The sequence below is a fragment of the Benincasa hispida genome, chromosome 11, assembly GCF_027475165.1.
Source record: "Benincasa hispida cultivar pf3 chromosome 11, pf3_genome.v1.1, whole genome shotgun sequence".
Lineage (NCBI taxonomy): Eukaryota > Viridiplantae > Streptophyta > Magnoliopsida > Cucurbitales > Cucurbitaceae > Benincasa > Benincasa hispida.
The window spans coordinates 29,225,100-29,245,852 of NC_143488.1; the positions used below are offsets into that span (position 1 = coordinate 29,225,100).

At 32.1% G+C, this 20,753-nt stretch overlaps 1 protein-coding gene across 4 annotated transcripts; it reads right to left on the bottom strand.

Annotated features, from left to right (window-relative positions):
* Nucleotides 1–9,219: 9,219 nt before the first annotated feature.
* Nucleotides 9,220–16,337, bottom strand: LOC120090221 (1-deoxy-D-xylulose-5-phosphate synthase 2, chloroplastic-like). 4 transcript variants are annotated; one of them, XM_090307656.1, is made up of 11 exons: nucleotides 16,001–16,337; nucleotides 12,814–12,905; nucleotides 12,524–12,688; nucleotides 12,264–12,428; nucleotides 12,036–12,186; nucleotides 11,633–11,904; nucleotides 11,203–11,476; nucleotides 10,809–11,089; nucleotides 10,378–10,659; nucleotides 9,994–10,281; nucleotides 9,220–9,622 (listed from the first exon to the last, which is right to left on the bottom strand). In XM_090307656.1, exons 2-11 carry the CDS (start codon nucleotides 12,901–12,903, stop codon nucleotides 9,458–9,460), a joined length of 2,133 nt encoding a protein of 710 aa, XP_090163782.1. In that variant the 5' UTR covers nucleotides 12,904–12,905; nucleotides 16,001–16,337; the 3' UTR covers nucleotides 9,220–9,457. The 4 variants fall into 4 exon arrangements, with proteins under 4 accessions (XP_090163782.1, XP_038903698.1, XP_038903697.1 ...); XM_039047770.2 differs by having other exon boundaries at nucleotides 10,809–11,116; nucleotides 12,524–12,630; nucleotides 16,001–16,336; XM_039047769.2 differs by having other exon boundaries at nucleotides 10,809–11,116; nucleotides 16,001–16,336.
* Nucleotides 16,338–20,753: the final 4,416 nt, after the last annotated feature.

The window sequence follows — 20,753 nt, forward strand, 5'->3', positions numbered from 1 at the left end:
GAAGATGCATCGAAGCCTACACTGACTCAGACTAGGCCGGTTCCGCTACTGATAGGAAGTCAACTTCGGGGTATTGTACCTTCATATGGGGAAATCTTGTTACATTGAGGAGTAAGAAACAGGGTGGTCGTAGCTAGAAGTAGTGCCGAAGCTGAATACAGAGCTATGAGCTTGGGTATCTGTGAAGAAATTTGGTTGAAGAAAGTATTAGTAGATCTTCATCAAGAAAGTCATGACCCGATGAGACTTTACTGTGACAACAAGGCTACCATTAATATTGCTAATAATCCTGTTCAGCATGACAGAACCAAACATGTTGAGATTGATCGACATTTTATCAAAGAGAAACTAGACAACAATAGCATTTGTGTTCCCTATGTCCCATCCAGTCAACAGATTGCGGATGTCCTGACTAAGGGGTTACCTAGACAAACATTTGACATTTGTATTAGCAAGTTGGGTCTCATTGATATTTATGCCCCAACTTGAGGGGGAGTGTTGAAATGGTGTTTTAGTCCTAAGGGCATTTTCTTAGTGTCTACTATCTAGGGTTTCTCTCAGTTTGATTATTTATATTTGTCCTTTGTTGAATACTGTGTATCAAAAAAATTAAAAGAATAAAAATTCTCTTATCGTGGTTTTTCTCCTTGATCTAGGGTTTCCACGTAAATCTGTGTTTGTTTCTTCTCTTCTCTTTTCAATATATTGGATATTTTTTTAATTCAGAAACTATATATTACACCAAAACATTGTAAATGCATGGACTAAACTTATAATGTAAAACAATAAATAGGGTGATTAATTTTTTAGTCTTAGATTTGGGTTAAAAATCTTATTTGTTCTCTAAATTTCAAAATTTGAAAATAGAAAATAGTTTTGGACTAATTCTTACAACTTTTTACAATATTAAGTGTTTGTTAATGTCTTTCGTTAATTTATTTGATGGAAATAGAGGTATAGGTGAACAAACATTCAAAACTAATTGAAATAATTACTTATGAACGACTTAGAAATTAAATGTAGAAAATTTTGAATGAAAGTTTGGAGTAAAAATCTCTAAATTTGAGGTTGGCAAAAAATAATGTAGGTACATGATGTAGACCTTCAAAAATTACCCGTTCGGTTTGTGATGGATCAGGCCGGTTTAGCGGGTCCGGAAGGTCCGACACATTGCGGAGCATTTGATATTCTTTATACTTCTTGTTTGTCCATCATGATCATGATGGCACCATCTGATGAAGCTGAACTTATTCACATGGTGGCCACAGCAATCGCCATTGATGACAGACCAAGCTGCTTCAGGTTTCCAAAGGGCAATGGAATTGGAGCAAGTCTCCCTCCCAATTACAAAAGAACCCCACTTGAGGTTAGGCCCTTCAACAAACTATATGTTTAAATCACCAAACCAAAACGGTCTATATGGTTTAAATAAATAATCAAAACTCAACTAACAAAATACTTGCAAAACCAAGCCACCAAAGACATGGTGAAACTGTTTGAAACCGAATGTCGATCAGATTGTGGTTGTTGTATCGTAGAATAACCACTATCTTTTGAAAGTAAACGAGGCATAACCTTAGTGTTAATCGTCTCATGCTGATTGTTCTCCAAGATTAACACAACACTATTGACAAACGGGTACTCGTCGGAAAATAGTTGAAATTAAAAATAACTTTTGCTCTAAAAAAGTTTCTAATGAGAAATACGGAAAGGGAAGAAGAAAATTGTATTTCTTTCAAGAACTCATTCAACCCTTTTGTAAATAAGTCTAAAGAAACATTTTTTTCTACAGACACAAATTCACAAAATATAAACATTTTGGATCCGTAAAAATTAAACAGATTAATGTAACAGAAAAAGGGTTAAAACAATTTATTTTGATAATGCATCTTTTGGACCGAGGTGTGATGATGGGACTAAGGAGGTGTCAACCTACTTGAGATGTTCTGGTGTACCTATGATCCTCTCGTATTCTGTTAAAAAAAATGTTATGGAAAAGGAATCAAGTAATTTTAGTAAAAAAAAAAGATACTTTTTAACAAGTCATTCCCTACAATGACATGTGATTCTCAACATGAACACAAAAAAAGAAACCAACACTCCTAGCAATAAGACTTGTGAAATTTTTACCATTTGTTCGATTTTGAAACTGGAATATATTATTGGCTAAATGGTTAATTGTCCTCGATGTTTAGAACTTTTTGAGTAGATTGGAAGGGTAGGGTATTGATGGAAGGCAGTAGAGTTGCTCTCTTGGGGTATGGAACAATAGTTCAACAATGTCTTGAAGTTGCTAGAATTCTGAAAACTCGAGTTGTTTCGACGACGGTTGCAGATGCAAGATTTTGCAAGCCTCTCGACTCAAAACTCATCAAACGTTTGGCATAGGAGCATGAGATCCTTATCACTGTAGAGGAGGGTTCAATAGGAGGCTTTGGATCACATGTTTCTCAATTCTTAAGCTTAACTGGAATCTTAGATGGACCCCTTAAGGTAATGATTTTGAGAAAACTCGATATCGATATGAAATGACTTTCCAAGTACTTCTTTTCGATCCACATGTACTCAATTTTCCAATTGTAATTTGGTAATATTATTGTCTTTGCAGTTTAGGGCTATGGTACTTCCTGATAAATACATCGAGCAAGGATTGCCTAACCACCAACTAGAGGAAGCTGGGTTGTCTTCTATGCATATTGTTTCACTAGCATTATCTCTTCTTGGGAAAGCAAAAGAAGGTTTATGGACCAAAATAAGTGTAGAGAAAGCAAGATCTGGCTAAGGGCTTTACATATATTGTGTGGGTTTGAATCATTATTCATTTATACTTTGTGTGGTTTAGGGGTGGGCATACATAGGTTATTTTCATTTTAAGTGAGAATGTATATCATACCAGCATCAATATTATTGTGAGATTATTGATTTATGCATATTTGGAAATTTATATATTTTGGACAAATGTCTTTTATTCTAGTAACACTACTACAAAAACCACATTATTTGATGCATGGAACTTTTTTAAAAACGTCAAGTAACATATAAATTTGAAGAAAAACGTCAAGAATAATGAAAAAAAGTGGAGGTTGGTAGAAATTTTCAGATTTTTTCATTCCGTTTTTACTTGACGCTTTATAAATGTCAAGTAACACTACAAAAATGACCTATTTCGACCATCTTTTATCGAACGATATAAAAAAGACCTTTAAAAAATATTACATTAATCAAAGAGATTTAAAAACTTTTAAAAAATATTTAGTCTTTATCGAAGGTTATTGAAAACTCTTTGAGAAATATATTATATTTATCATAGGACATTAAAAAAAACCTTTGAAAACTATTTATTCTTCATCAAAGATTATTGAAAACTTTTGAGACACATATTATATTTATCAAAGGAGTTTAAAAAACTTTTGAAAATTATCTACCGAAGGTCATTGAAAATCTTTGAGAAAGATATTATATTTATCAAATGCTTTTAAAAAATCTTTGAAAATTATCAACTCTTTATTGAAGGTTATTGAAAACCTTTGAAAAAGATATAGATATTACTCACTTGTTATATGATTGTTGTTTGATTACGATTTGATATTAATAGTTACTTGATTGCCAATGATATCGATTATCAAGGTTGTTAACTCGTGAAATGGAAGGAGTATCGAAATCAAAATTTAGTGTATCAAGTAATATTAAATAATTTAGAAATATTGAATTTAATGTGATGAACCAAAAAAAATAAAAGGAAAAGAAAGGACAGTTTTGGAAATTTAATGAAAAAGGCATGCATCAAATCAATAATAAACCCATCCAAGCTGTCTTTTTGGAACTTCACTTTCTTTTGTGAACTGCACCTGCCTAATATGGATTCATCTCGGACCACCCAATTTCCATAAAAATTACATAATTATTTAAAAAAAACATAGATGGATCATAATGAGTTTATAAAATCAATAAATTCATCGTGCTTGAGATCTTCATCTACAGCCATGGAGGAAGGGTTGAAATCGACGTCATTGGAAGTAATGTTGGAAGAAGGGTGGAAATCGTGTCATGCATCATACATTGAAAATATGTTTTTCAAGTATTCGATACAGAACTTTAAGAGAGGTTTGCTACCTTTTACGTATGGAGTAATATTGTCTAAGGAACAATATCCTAAGACACCTCAACAGGTTAAGGAAATGAGACGAATCCCCTATACATCGGCTGTTGGTAGGTTGATGTATTCGATGTTATGTACTGGACCTGACATCTACTATCCGGTGAGGATAGTCAGTAGATATCAGCCTAATTCAAGATATGATCACTGGACCGCTGTTAAGAATGTCTTCAAGTATCTAGGGAAAACGATGGACTACATGTTTGTGTATGGTTCTAAAATTTGATCCTTATAGGATACACGAACTCTGATTTTCAGACTAATAAGAATTCTGGGAAATCCACATGAGGATCAGTGTTCACTCTTAACGGAGGAGCAGTAGTCTAGAGGAGCACCAAGCAAGGATGCATTATTGACTCCACCATGGAAGTTGAGTATGTAGCGGCTTGTGAAGTTGCTAAGAAAGCTTTTTGGCTCAAGAAGTTTCTGATTGATATGAAGGTTATTCCAGACATGTCAAAGCCCATTACACTTTATTGTGATAATAGTGGTGTTGTGCATCGAGGAAAAGTGATCATCACACATATAGCTTCGGAGCACAATGTTATTGATCCTTTTACAAAGGCCCTCACAACTAAGGTTTTTGAGGGTCACCTGTAAAGCGTGGGTCTATGCAGACTACGTTTAAACTAGGGCAAGTGGGAGATTTGTACTGGACGTGTTATGCCCTAGTTTATTGTTTTGTGTACTTTGTATTTAGTATAAATTTTACATTGTACGCCTCACTAGCTTTAGGTCAAGTGGGAGATTGTTAGGGTTGATATCCTAAATCTCGTACGATCCTATAGTTTGAAATTGCAATATACAAACATTTTATTTATGTAATAAAATATGTGATGTTTTATTTCAAAAATTAGTTGCATTAACCAAAAACAATAAACTAACATCCAAGGTTATCTTTGTAGCTTGAACATATATGTAGCGACATATAAGTGGATCATGTTTAAGTGATAACCTAAATGGTCTGTAGTAGATGGATAAAACCAGATACCTTATCCTTGTGACATTACGAGTATGGTCCACTTTGTAGATGTTACAATGTTGTAAAGTGTTACAAATGATCTGATCCTGATCATTCATGTGGAGACATGCGAGCAGCGATATTCTATACAAAAGAGTTTGTATAAGATCAGACCACGATATATTTAGTCTTATTATATAACACCGTTCATAATAGAGACTTTCATTTCACTAGGATGACCATAGGAAACATGACTTAAATCCTGAATGAGTTGTGAACTCATGCCTATGAAGGCGGTTCTTTGATTTGTATGGGTGAGAGTGGTCAGATCACCGACTCAACAAGCCTATCATTTTGGAGATTCGTCTGGTTGGGGAGCTGGAAACACAACTACACAAGAAGAAATTCATTCATTCCCTAATGTTGGGGCAAGTAAATAAATTGTTCCCTTAAGGCTGTTTCCAGGGCTTGAACAATGTGACACCACACCCTCTCCTGGTCCGAGAAGGGTTTGGCCATAGTTGGACTGTGATCTCTATTCGATGAGATTAAATAACTACAGGGGCAAAACGATAATTTTGGCCCAACTATACTTACGAGCAATTTGTGAAGTGTCGATTGGTTATATCCAATGAACATAGAAATATATCTATAGTGTGAATAGTGCAACTGTCGGTCTTTAATGGAGTGCTCGACAGTTGACAAATAGTGAATAATTTAATTAAAGGAATTTTATTAATTATTCACGTACAATTGGAGCTTCAAGCTACAAATCCATGAGGTCCCCTCTGTAGGTCAATGGGAAATAGTAAGAATTAATTTTTGGATTAATTTGAATTGTTCAAATTAATTGAGGAAATTAATTATATGTGATATAATTAATTTAATCTAATTATATATGATATAATTACTAAAATGTATTTTGATACATTATAATATAAAGTTTATTTGAGAGGAAATAAATATTTGAATATGATTCAAATATTAATTATATGAATTTGATTCACATAATTCAATTTAATATAAATGAGAGTTATATTAAAGGCCATTGGCGAGAGAATAGAAACGTTATATTGTATTTGATACAATAAAGAAATTAGAGGTTAAGTGTTATATTTGACATAACATATAGTTTAATATATATTATATGATAAGGTAGTTAACATATAAATTATCTAATATATATTAAATTAACTTATGAAAATAAATTAAATTAATTTAATTTAATTTAAAAATCATTTTGGGAGGGAGTTGTAACTCTGTTCCCCTCTTTTCTCCAAAAAAAACGTGGTAATGAGAAGTAAAAAAGAGAAGTTATTCTTCTTCTTCCTAAGGTGGTGGTTTTCATAAGAGAGATGCATAAAAGTTCTGTAATAAAATTGGAAAAACATCTCTTCCTCTCATCTCTCTCTAATCCTTTTTTTTCCAAAATAGCCAGACGGTTAGAGAATATAGAGGAAACATTCGTGGTGGTGTCCTCTTTGACAGTTAGAGGGTTCGAGTTTGTTCATAACAAGGTTTGGAGAAGGAATCTAATGAAGAAGAGTTCTTCAAGGATACGGTTTCTTAAACCCTTTTACTATTCTATTTTCTCTATGTTAAAGCATGCTGCAATTTTCTTTTAAATGCATAATCTGTATGTTTTTGCTGTAAAATTTATGTTCTATAGATTTTGGGTATTTGGTCTGATCCCATGCTTCCATTCAAGAAACTTCACTGTGGTTCTTTCAATAAGTAGATGAATAGTTCCCTTAAATGCTAATTTTAGATCTTGAACAAAGGGATCCCACACTCTCATTGGCTAGAGAGGTACTTAGTTTATGGTTGGACCATAAACAAATTGTTCATTAGAGAAATTAGTGAGATTTAAGGAAAAGATGTAATTACAGAGATGAAATAGACAATTTGACCAAGTTGTAATTGTGAACAACTCGTGAAGGATCGACTTGCTTATATTGATTATATCCATAGCTGCAACTTATGCTGCAAGTGCATAAGAGTTTAACTATTGGTCTATAGTGGTTTGCCATGCAATTAATGAATGAAGGTCAATTTAATTGGAGAGTTTAATTAATTAATCATCATTGGAGCTAATAATCTATAGGTCCATAAGGTTCTCTTCCTACCTCGTCACATAACAATAAAGATCAAATTTGTTGAAAGAAAATTTGAAAGGTTCAAATTCATAAGGGAAAATATTACTTGTATTGAATAAAATTAATTATATGATTTATTATATAGTTTATTTGAATAAGATTCAAATTATAGCTTTATAACATGGAGAATTAATTTGTTTAAATATGATTCATATTATTAATTATTTATTTGGATGAGATCCATATAAATAAATTAGTTATTTGATTTGAATGAGATTCAAATTAAATAGATGTTGGGATAATTAATTTATTTGAATATAATTTAAAAAATTAATTATTTAATTTGAATGAGATTTGAGTTAAAGAGATAATGCTGAGAATAAATATTTAAATTCATTTAATATGAGATATAAAATGAATAAAGATCTTTTAATATTAGTTATTAGTAGATAATTAAATCCCGTAAAGAGTAAATATTTAAATATGATTTAAATATTTTAAACCATTTAATGTGAGATATTATTTGGGTAGATATTTATTAACATTGGATATTATTAATTATTTAATTAAAAATCTTTGCAAAAAGGTTATTCCATTATGATTAGGAGTAACCCATTAAACAGGGCCCTTGGGAGGCCTCATCGAATATATTCTCTACAAGAATAATCTCTACGATTACTTTGAAACTCTACCTCTTGAAATTCTCTCAATTTTCTTAGAAAAGTTCTAAGAACATATTCTTCCTTGTTCCCTTTATTCTTTCAAGAAGCGGTTCCCACAAGCTAAATCCTTGCCAGAGTCAGAACAAGGAAGACCTCGTGGGATTTGAAGAATTTAAGAATGAGACTACCAATTTCAAAAGAAGTTTTCCTGCAATCACGTGTCAGCAATGGTATGGTCCTTAACCTTTTTCTTGTTTACTTGCTTTTAATTGTTTCAAGAAATCAAATAAAGCGATCTCACACTTCTACTGGGATTCAATTCCCTTTAGGTAAGACTTGAGAATTTGATGTTTTGTATTGACATGACCCTTAGTGAAGTTTGAGGGCTTCTCCGCATTTATAAAGCTCCCTTTGGTGCTACTCTTTTTGTATGTTATCTTAATCTGCCTCTTATTTCAAGTTGACTTTTTTATGTTGATTACTTACCTCTTTTGGAAAGAGTAACTACCCGTGTAAGAAGTTGGGCAACTAGGATTTTTTCCACTCCCCGGTTACAACTTAGTTGTTCGATTCTTCAAATTTTCAAGTCTATCTTGCCAGCATTTTTGTGCTTTTGGTGTAGAATATTCACAAATTAGATTGCTTACTTTGTTCCTATTGTTAGAAGAGCAGTTGGATGGTGTGGGAGTGGTCAATGTTGCATTGTCGAACCACGACAAAGAGAACTTGGAGATTGACATATTTCTTCTTGAAATGTTGTTGTCCTCATAAAGTTATTATGACTTATCTTAATCCGTTCGGGCTTGTTATGAGTCATTTGAGTGGAGGCCTATATTTTACATAGTCGAAGTTCATGGATGTGATTTGCCCCTTTAGTTCTTCGACTTGGTATTGGAGGGTTATTTTTCATGTTTGAGACAAATTGTAATACTTGGTTTGTTTTTCTATTAGGATATATGGTTTGGCCCTTGGTTGAAGGGGATCATTTTCTTCGACAATACAGATATGATAGTTATTTTAGATGCTAATTCCCTTCACGTGAAAGTTTCTTATTTTCTTAGCCCAGATACCAACCTAAAGATAATTTATTTAGGCATGTACACTTTGACCATAAGGTGAGTTTAAATCCTCACCACACATATTGAACTCAACATATATAAAAAGTTAAGACTCATAATGTTATTGAATTCGTAAATGAAGACGAACATCATATATATCACTAATGGTACTCATTTTTCTTTCTTATATCGTAAAGATTTAAAGCTTCCTATTAATACTTTGAATTTTTTGCTGTAGAAACTAATTGATAAGATTGTTTTTAATATGGACCATTGCAACTATGTGTGTTGATAGCAATCCTGCTGTGATTTAAAATTCTTTTATTCTGTGTTGCAAATTATTCACCTAATCAGGATCCTAGGATTATATTATCATTGGTGAGTTTGATACATTGTCATCTATGACAATCTTTTCCTATCTCACTAGTACTAACATCTGGATCCACATAAAAGTTGTCTTGCTTCATATGAAAAACATATCCATATGATTTTGTAGATATATAGATAGCTTCCTACTTAGAACTTCACTTCCTAGGTGTTGAAACTTGGAAAGAAGAAGCTTCTTTGGATCTGCCCAAAAGAGTTAAGACTGTTGCAGCTATGTGTTTAGATGATAGTCCTGCTTCTTCGATTTGGTCTCGTGGCGATCCATGGCCAATGTATCGATCGGGAAGAACCATACATCTCAGCTAAAAATGCAACAAACAAAAAATCTCGTATAAGTTAAATTAAGATAATTAAGCCTCTATTTGGTAACCATTTTATTTTTTAAAATTAAGCCTATAGACACTACTTCTACTTGCAAATTTCTTACTTTGTTATCTATATTTTACTAATGGTTTAAAAAACCAAACCAAATTTTAAAAACTAAAAAAAGTAGCTTTTCAAAAGGTGTTTTTGTTTTTGGAATTTAGCTAAAAATTCAACCATTGTACTTAAGAAAGATGCAAATCAATGTAAGAAATAGGGAAGGAAATAAGCTTAATTTCCAAAAGCCAAAAACTAAAAACGAGGGGCCAAAATTGATGAAATAGAATGAAACTATTTTTTTTGTAATTACCTTGAGACGATGCTCATCTAAATTTCCAGTCAAGCTAAGGAAATAGGATACACGAGAACCAAAGCCTCCAATGGTGCCTTCCTCCACAGTAATCAGAATTTCATGCTCCTTTGCCAGTTGCCTTATAAGTTGAGTGTCCAGAGGTTTGCAAAATCTAGCATCTGCCACGGTTGGAGCAAGGCCTCTTGTTTTTAGCAATTCTGAAGCTCCAACACATTGTTGAACTATTGAACCATACCCCAATAGAGCAACTCTAGTGCCTTCCACCAGTATTCTCCCCTTACCAATCTATTCAACAAAACCAAAGAATATGTCACATTTTACTTTGAGACAGTATTTTGTAACCTCCTTAATGCTTAAAGGGTTGGTTTATTTCATGCTAACCTCAATTGGAGTTCCTTTGAAATTAGGAGGAAGATCAACTCCAATCCCATTGCCCTTTGGAAACCGAAAGCAACTCGGTCTATCATTTATTATCGCTGCTGTTGCAACCATGTGGATTAGTTCAGCTTCATCGGATGGAGCCATGACAACCATGTTTGGCAAACAAGCCATGTATGTTATATCAAATGCGCCACAATGTGTTGGGCCATCGACACCGACCAAACCAGCTCGATCCATTGCAAAGCGGACAGGTAGTTTCTGAAGGTCTACATCATGCACCACCTTGATGACCATTCCGTATAGTTAGTAATTAGTATAATACAATAATGAAAAGTATTCTTTTGCTGCAACTTTTACCTAAAGACCTGTTTGGCCCTGACTTTCTAATTGCTTAAAAAAGCAGGCTCCTAAATCTTTCCATGTATACTTACCTGATCAAACCCTCTTTGAAGGAAGGATGAGTAAATAGCACAAAATGGCTTGATACCTTCTGTCGCTAAACCAGCTGCAAATGTAACAGCATGTTGCTCGGCAATACCAACATCAAAGCAACGTTTTGGAAACCTCTTTTGGAAATAGTTAAGACCAGTTCCACTACCCATGGCAGCATGGATGGCTACAATATTGTCATCCAATTCTGCTTCTCTTATAAGAGATTCAGCAAAGTATTGAGTGTATGAAAGTGTGGCAGATTTTGTCTTGAATTGCTTGCCTGTTTTGGGGTCAAATTGAACTACTCCTACATTATTGTAAGATTTATAAAGAAATAAGTATTTCAAAGAATCTATGGAACAAACAAGATGCTCAATTAGAATAGAGTCTAACCACGCATTTTATCTGCAGCTGCTTCTGCTGGAGGATAGCCCTTCCCTTTTTCTGTAACGATGTGGATCAATACTGGTCCGGGCGCTGGCATTGATTTCACCTTATCAAAAATGGTGATCAAATCCCCCACATTATGTCCATCCACTGGACCAATATAGTACAATCCTAGTTCCTCGAAAAATTTCAGTCCCGTACCACTTATCAAACCTTTTGCATATTCATCGACTTTCGCTGCAACTTCGTGGGCTTGCCCCCCAATTTGTTTTGTGATGACCTTCAAAGAATGGTGTGAAAGTCATTAACTTTGATAAACTAATGTTCTATATTAAATGAATTTCTAAATGCATTATAATGTTTTCTAAACATTTCAAAAGTCATTCCAATAAAACCTAACTTGTAGTAAACTCTATGCAATCCTCTAATATTTTACCTTTGCAGCTTCACGAAGTTTTCGAAATTGTGTGCTTGCTTGAAATTTGGTTAAAGAACTGCTAAGAGCTCCAACAGGAGTAGCAGGGCCATTAAGCGTAGCAGTCGGCAATGAGACTTGCTTGTTGTCATTGAGAATAATGATCATGTTTGTATCCAGATAGCCTGCATTATTTATCGCCTCATATACTTGACCTGCTGTCATAGCTCCATCTCCAATCACAGAAATGACATTGTACTTCTGTCCCAAAAGGTCTCTTGCAACTGCCATGCCTACATTGTTTTTGTCGTCGTAGATAGTAAAAAAAAAAAAAAGATTTATTAAACAGAGAAGAATGTTCCTTACTTTACAACTAAACCCTCTAAACTGGAAAAAGGCTAAATAAGGAAAGTTTAAGACATACCAAGACCAGCTGATATGCTTGTACAACTGTGTCCTACACCAAAAGCATCATGAACACTTTCATCCCTTTTGGGAAAACCAGCGAGCCCTGAAGTTTGCCTTATAGTATGCATTCTAGACCTTCTTCCAGTTAGAATTTTGTGTGGATATGCCTGCAAAAGCATCACCAAAATCAACTTTAATCCTAAAAATAAACCTCATTTTGTTACAACTTTCATTGGCTAGGCACCTGATGGCCAACATCCCATATGATTTTGTCCTCCGGGGTATTGAACACATAATGCAGTGCCACGACCAGCTCGACAACACCTAAGCTTGCACTTAAATGACCTCCAGTTTTGGATACAGAGAACAGAAGTTCTGCTCTAAGCTCTGCTACTAGCTGCTCAAGATCCTAGAAAAAAAAAAATCAAATGATAATGAGGAAGAACAACAAGAAATGACACAATGGAAGGAAAATTGACAGTGTTCAACAACCAAGAATTTTACCTCTAATGACAGATTCTTCATATGAATAGGATAATTGATAGTATCCAACAACGGCGTCGCTGGTTTTTCACCGGAGTAGTCAATGGTCCATCCATCTGTTTCTTTTCCTACCAAATTCCTCGCTTCGTCATTTGGACTATTAGTCGATGACGCTCTCAAACGAAACTATAAGCATAACTAACAATACTAAATACTTTAAGTAAAATGGAATTCAAGAACATTCAGGATCAAAGCAACAATGCAAAAGCTTATCTAAAGAAGGAAAGAAAACAACGGGGATTTTGAACAACCTTATTTGGGTTTGTAATCTTTGGCCTTGGAGATTCAAGGAATGGGGAGAAAGATTGAGGTGGTTTGATGAGAAGTTGAGCCATTGCCATAGCTGATCAATAAAGAGACAAATTCAAATAAAGGTGTTTATAAAATGCATAAAAAACAAAGGATAAGACACAAGATTTATATGTATAGTTGTCTAGCTAGACCAGAGAAATTGGAAAAATCAATGTCTCACATAGCTAATTCATATTTTATCCAAAGTCCAGACTGAGAAAAGTCAAAGTCAAAGACAAGTCTATAAATCACCTTTGAAAATAAATTATCTATTGTCCTTCATGTAAAATTGAGTTAAAATTGTTGTATTAGTATTAGTTTAGAGATTCGCTCAAAGAAAAAAGGTAAGCTTGTAAATATATATATATATATATATATATATATATATATATATATTCACTAGACATTAGCATAGCTTAACAATTAAAACATTTACTACTTTTCCTTTATTAAGATGTTCAAATTTTTTACATTTCTTGTACTAGAAAAAGAGATAACACATCAATTTGATGGAGAATTAGAGATTGAATCAAAGTGAAACGTTATCTGTATTCAATGAGATTAAGAAATCGTAATTATGAACCGTTAGTAACCAGACGTCTATGAACTTCTATCATCTTGGGCTTACTTAACTTTGAACATTAAAATTCAAATTCAAAGAAAAGCTTGTTTTCTATTAGTCAAATAAATAATAATAATAATAAACTTAGCTTGCCTTCTAGGTTGATTTAACGTGCAAGACCATGATATAACATTATAGAATAAATGTCTTTTCAGCTATTTGGATTCATAAATAATTCTTGTTTTTCTTTCCTAAATTTAAAACTTATATAATCTGATAGAGGATTTCTAACTTTCAGAATTAATGATGATGTGATATTTTTTTATTAACTTTCTATTAATTAATAGAAGAGATTTTAAAAGTTAAGGAATGTTATTTACCCAAAATAACCAAATTTTAATATTCTTTAATAAAGATTGATAAAAATTAATAGAAGTTTATCAATGTCTATCAGTAATAGAAACTTATAAAAGTTTATTAGTGATAGACATTAATAGAAGTTTATCACTAATAGACGTTGATAGAAGTCTATCAATATCTTACCGTGTTTTTTTCACTATTTTTGTAAATAGTTTAACATTTTTTCTCTGTGAAAATTTTTCATTTAATATTGATTAGGCAAAAATTAATTTTGATTAAACAAATGAGACAATATCTTTTTCCCACGTAATCAAGTAAATATATTATTTCAAAAACAAAATAATTTACTGTATTAAAATAACGTAAAATTGATTTTAAACTATTATGTCTTTTCTTTTTTTCTTTTCCCCAAAGCAGAATTCACAGTCACAAGTAATTAAAGTCAAAGAGTTGATTTTCCTCATTTTAAACTATGAGGAAAACTATGATGTCTTTATTATTATTACTATTATTAATTCAATCTTGATTCATGGTAAGATATTAACATATTGTTGAATTAAAAACATTTTTAAAAAATCAAAGTTTTCCTCTCAATTTTATTTCATTATTTTTTAGAGAACCATTTAGCACTTCATTATTTATTATAGAACCATTTAGTATCGTCTAATAATTATTTAGATTAATTTGATAATCATTTATTTTTTTCTTGAAAATCAAACTTAGCATTTCTTATCAACCTCTATCAACGTTTTTAAAATCCAACCAAATTAAAAAAAAAAAATCAGATTTTACTTTATTATTTTTCTTTCGAAATTTCAATAAAACCCAAATGTATTTTTAAAAGAGGACAAGACTATAATAAAATTGTGAAACAAGCACACTTTCATAAATAAAAAAATTAATAAACAAATAGTTATTCAAAGATTTTGTTTTGTTGTTTTTTTTAATTAATCTCATAAACACCAAGAAAAGGTGGTTTCTACAAATTTGTTTGTACTTAGAATTTGACTATAAATTAAAATATTTATTTGAAAATGTTAAAACTATAACAATAAAAATAGTAATATAATAAGTCTAAATTTAAAAAGTTGAGGAAATTGACCAGTCATGTATGGATCTTTAAACCTCGTTTGATACCGATTTTGTTTTTTATTTTTTATTTTTTTGAAATTTGTGCTTTTTTCCTGCCATTTTTCAAATATAATTCTCATCTTTTTTTAAGAAATACTTAGATTCTAGTGAAATTCTTTTAAAGAAAATAAATAAATAAATAATTTTATAAAAAATATTTTTTTAGTTTTCAAAACTTGATTTAATATTTCAAAATATTGATAAAAAGTTGATAAAAAAAATATATTGTCTATAAACTTAATTTTCAAAAATCAAATATAATACGTAAGATGTGTGAAAATTGTAAAAGAAACACTCTGTTGAGAGATTAAAATATCAATCCTTATTCATAGTTGAATCAAATGAATAAAACATGTCTAAGTTTTGGTTATATGAAAGAGATATTCCATTATCTCTAAGTTTTGGTATTTTTGATGAGAATATGAGAGAAATCACTACATTTCAAGTATTCCTTCTTACATTATATGGGGGTCAGTCTGCATCAAGCATGTGATGAGAACATTGGTAAGGAAAAATAGTCAAATATTAACGATTATGAACCTTTATTGATAAAAGCCTCAGTGCTAAATTTTAGATGCTTGAATGAGCATCAATTGCTCCATATTTCAACAACTCTCATTTTCTCCTAGTTGAAAAATTAGATGTTCAGTACTGATTCATTGATTTCACTTTCATTCAGTCTGTTTGATATCAGATGTAGAGGTCAATTTTTTTGTCATGAACAACCATTTCTTCCTAAGAGATTAAATCCAAACTAGCATTAAGCATGTGTTAACAGAAGAAATGCAAAATACTTTATACAGAAGATGAAATGTATGAATGTGAAATATTATCTATATTGCATCTCTCCCTCCAAAAAGGGAAAGGGAAAAAATTATGAATCAATTCATTTTTAATATATTCTCTACTAAAAGCAAACTTATGTATACTTTTGGTAAAAATGACATATGAGTCTATTAATTACTTCTCGATCGAATTGGAAAAAGGGTTGAAAAGAAAAGTTGTTCATGTTCTTTTTTCATTATTTTTCTTTTTAACACAAAAATTCCTTATCAGAATAATAACACAAACACAACCCATCGAAGAGAACTAACCAGTACGTGTGACGGCCTTCGGAGGTAGTGTGTAGGGGCGTCGGAGGTAGTGTACGGCGGCGTTGAGGTGTTGGAACTCAACCAGCAACAAGCATAGTCAAAGGAGTTGGGGCGTTGGAGCTAAAGCACACGGCGTATTCGGAGGTAGTGTGCAGTGGCGTCGGAGCTAAAGTGCACGGCGTTGGAGCATCGGAGCGTCGGAGCTCAACAGTGCATGCAGCGGTCGTCTGTGTAAAAAATGGAGGGGAAAGGGAAAGTAAGGGAAAGGAAGAGTCGGGGGAAGGAAAGTGTGGGTATCGAGTAATGTTGAATAATTTGGAAATATTGAATTTATTGTTATGAACCAAAAGAAATAAAAGAAAAGAAAAGGACAGTTTTGGAAATGTGATGAAAAAGGCATGCATCAAATTAATAATAAACTCATCCAGGCTGTCTTTTTAAAACTGCACTTTCTTCTGTGAACTGCACCTGCCTAATATGGATTCATCTCGGTCCACACAATTCCCATAAAAATTACATAATTATTTAAAAAGAAAAGACATAGATGGATCATAATTACCGGAAGGCGGTGGTGGGGATGGACGGTGCCGCCATTATTGTGGATGCCGGAAATGTTCTTGCAGAGGTGAAATTAGGAAGGGTCGAAATAACAATAAAATCAAAAGCAATAAATTCATCGGGCTTGAGAACTTCATCTAGGGCCATGGAGGAAGGGTCGAAATCGGCGTCATTGGGAGTAATGTTGGAAGAAGGGTTGTCGTGGTGGTGGAGGCCGTTCTTGTTGGGGCAAGTAGTTGGGATTTGGTTTTCTTCGTAGGAGGGGAAGAGATAAAGGAGGGATTGAAAGTGGGTGAAGAAGAGACGACGGAGCTGGCAACGACGGTGTTGGTGTTGGTGTTGGCAGTGGTGGTAGCAGAACCTTTGGTGTGGAGAGATATGAAAGTAATCAAGAAGAACGGTGAGAGCGAGAGACGACTGAGAAGAGGGTTTAAGGTTTAAGGTGTGCATAAAGAGGAAATACTTTTGAGGGTAACATGGGAATACGAAAAAAATTAAAATGAAGGTTTGGTTTTTTGTTATTTCAGCAAAATCTAAAAACCTAAATTGCATTTCTAGTTTCTCTAAATAGTTTGGTCACCCATTATAATTTCCCTAATTCTATTGATGATTTTTTAAACATAATTTAATGTTTATTTTTTACTTGGAACTAATCCTTTTCGTTTAGAATTTTATTGCTGTTCTTTGTTTATTACATTTCTCTTTTAAAGTTAGCTATTAAAGTCAAAGATTTCCTTAAGAAAGAATGTTGCAATTTCAATTTGATATATAAAAATTGATGAAATTGGTACGATTAAATTTTATCCTCAATTTAGTGAATCAATTTTTTAGTAATGATTTTTAATATCAATGTGCCTTTTATCTTAATGGGACAAATTTTCCCATCTCCACACAAGTCCCTATCATATTCGTGATTTATGCCTTTTTTTTCCCTTTATTTTTTAGTTTTCTTTTTCAAATGTATTACTTTGAACAATCCTTATCTAGAGACCAAATGAATTAAAACATTCAAATTGCCAACGAGAAATACAAGATAGTACGCTATTTTAATTTGATTATTGTTATATTTTAAAGCCCAATTGATGCACACATTGGTAATTACTCGTCTTGAATGGTTAATTGCAAGAGTGAAGGTTCCAGTCCCCTATATACTAACACAAATTCTTTCGACATGTATCGTACTCGCTCACATGTTTTCTTAGAAAATTTTCAAAAGATTACTACTCATGATTGCTTCAAGCAAGGATGCTAACTATTGGAGTTTCAATAATTAATTAAGTTTCGGGAAAAGATACTACACGTATTTAAATAATAATATGTTTAATTAAAATATGGACTATATATATGGATTAATAATTTATCACATTAAGTTATTTTATTAGATTGAACCCTATGTGATCTAATTAATTAACGCCCTAGATTCCTAATTGAGTATGGATTTAATGGGTAGAAGCACATTTCTAGTTAATTAGAGTTTAATGAGAACCCTAATTGAACTACTGTATATAATGAGACTTTAAGATTATGGTCCCCAACATATCAAAACAATAATTTCTTGAATCCTATCTAGAGAGAGATCTCACTCGGAGTTTTAGTTGAAGAAGACAATAGCTACTTTAGAGCCATTATCAATCTTTCAATGGAATCCAGTACGTATATATTCTTGACAATTTAGCATGAATGATCATGTGGTTAATTTATTTGATATAGATTTAAAGTATTTATGCTATCAAGTGGTATCAGAGTATGAATTTCATGTTACATTGTCGGATTTTTTATCGTTTATCGTTGTTTATGATTCAATTATCCGGTAAAGAAAAGTTTGAGGTTTGCATAATAAATGTTTTTATTTTTGGCATCATAAATTTACAATTTAATGAGATGATCATTGTTCGGACCCGCTATTTTGAGCAAATTATTTGTAAATCGAGTCTAGTAAGTCCGTTTGATTTATGGCAATTATTTTTCTAGTGTATATCCTTTAGTAGCGATGAACAATTCCTTCATCACACAGTAAATGAACTGACTAGTGTACATCCTTTAGTAGCGATGAACAATTCCTTGTAATATTTGTAGTGGAAAAAATGGTGGAAGCTAATGCGGGCCAACAAACCACCTCTGACTCGATATTTGATGATTTCGCTAACCATGTCTTTCATGTACCCATTTCGCTCGCTGAAGTCGAGGGACTAAAAACAGGCAGCACCATCTCATGAGTGTATATTGACGAGCTCAACCTATGTCCTGGCTAGCTCTACATGCAAGTGCTCAAACCATTCATGTAAACAATATTTTTACCAAACTTTTTTAAACCCAGAATCCCTGAAATAAAAACGTGTTGGTGTGAAAAGATCAAAGAAACCCTAGTTTTAGGACTTATAAATATATATAGTAAAGGGGAAGAATTTTCACAATGCAGAAAGGTACAAAACAATTTATATAAACCATGTATTTCAATACTAGAGAAAGAACCACAAAGAAATATAACTTCATATATTTGTAACATATAATCTAAGTCATGAGCATTCATATTCGATACCAAGGACGGTTATGTGCATGACTAAAATAACAAAAACCTTGTCTACTAAAACTTTAGCATTGACCAACTTCAACTAATAGGAAAATAAAAAAGTAGCATTAACAAAGGACTTAGAAAAAGAGTAAAACTTGATGGTTAGATCTTGTTTCAAACCTCTTGGTTGTGTTTGCTTTGGAGATTGGAAGGTGAGAGAGGCAACAAAACAACTTTTATGATAACACTTGCTAAGATGAGAATCAAGTTCAAATGAGAAGGATATATAAATCTCAACATTCCATTTGATGGATTGTGTATAGTTTATTATAGCCAAATAGCTTCACTTACAACCAGAAAGCATAAGCACTAGGAGACTAATATATCCATACAATTTATATACCTCTCTTTACTAACAAACTTATTAAGTAGCCTAAAAAAACAAACTTAGTGAAAACTTAGTCAAATAAATAGTTAGAACTCAAATTCATAATATATAGAGAAGAATACATGTTAATGAACAAAACTTGTATTCTTGACCAAATTAATAAACCTAAAGAACTATTTAGAGCTTTGTCATACAATTAGTAATGCTTGCACCTCATGACTAAAACTAGCTAGAGAATAGTAATACTTAGCAAGATAACACTCTCACCAAATACTTCGACAACTTTAGCATCACCTAATTCATACTAATAGATCTCAAAGAGTTTATTTTAATCCTTTGTAATCTTAGCTAGAGAAACACATATATAGTAGGATGGTTAACATCATAGAACAATGTGAATTTAAAACAACTAGTTTTAGAGACATAACTAAACCAAATATTTAGCAACTAACATCATTCATAATATATTAGTAACAATAAATAACCACTCTAGAGTGTTTATATAAATTGTGTACTACAATCTACTGTTTATAGAAAAAATATACTGATCAACAGATTTTCAATAATCCTTGGATCTAAAAGTATAAAAAATAAAACAGAATGAAAAATAAAGAAGCAAGAGAGCAAAATTACTAAAACAGAAAAGCAACAAGACCACAAAGAGAATCAACTTGAATATTTTTAAAAATAAAACTATTGAAGGTGAAGAATCCAACTCCAACAACCATCTAAGATATTTTCATATTATTGAAGACTTCATTTTCAAATCTTATGAGTAAACTAACTTAGAAGACTAGCACTCTAACAACAAAGACAATACAAAATATTGTCGTGAATATAAAATTTGTTATTAGGACAACAAAAGCAGAGTAAATGTTCTTACAAAAGTAAAGAAGCAAAATCATTTATCAAGTCTCGTATGTCTTAAAAATTTGCAGCACTTTGGTATATACTTGTGCCAATGTGATAGGAGACTCAATTTCGTGTGACTTTCAATTCCAGTCATACCATATCATTTCATTTACCACAGTTTCACTGCAGTTCATACATGATTTATTGCAATGAGTTAGAATGATTCAACTAATAAACTTTTGAAGTATTCTAGTAGTGAAAACTAAGTCAAAACCAATAGTTAGAATCAAATGTAAAATATAGTGTGAAGGATATATGTTAGTATACATAATTTTTATTCTTATCCAAAAAGATAACCACTACAACTAAATAAAAGTACATAGAAAGTAGCACAACTAGAAATAGCAAATAGTACAAACATGAGGTTGGAACTCATACCTTGT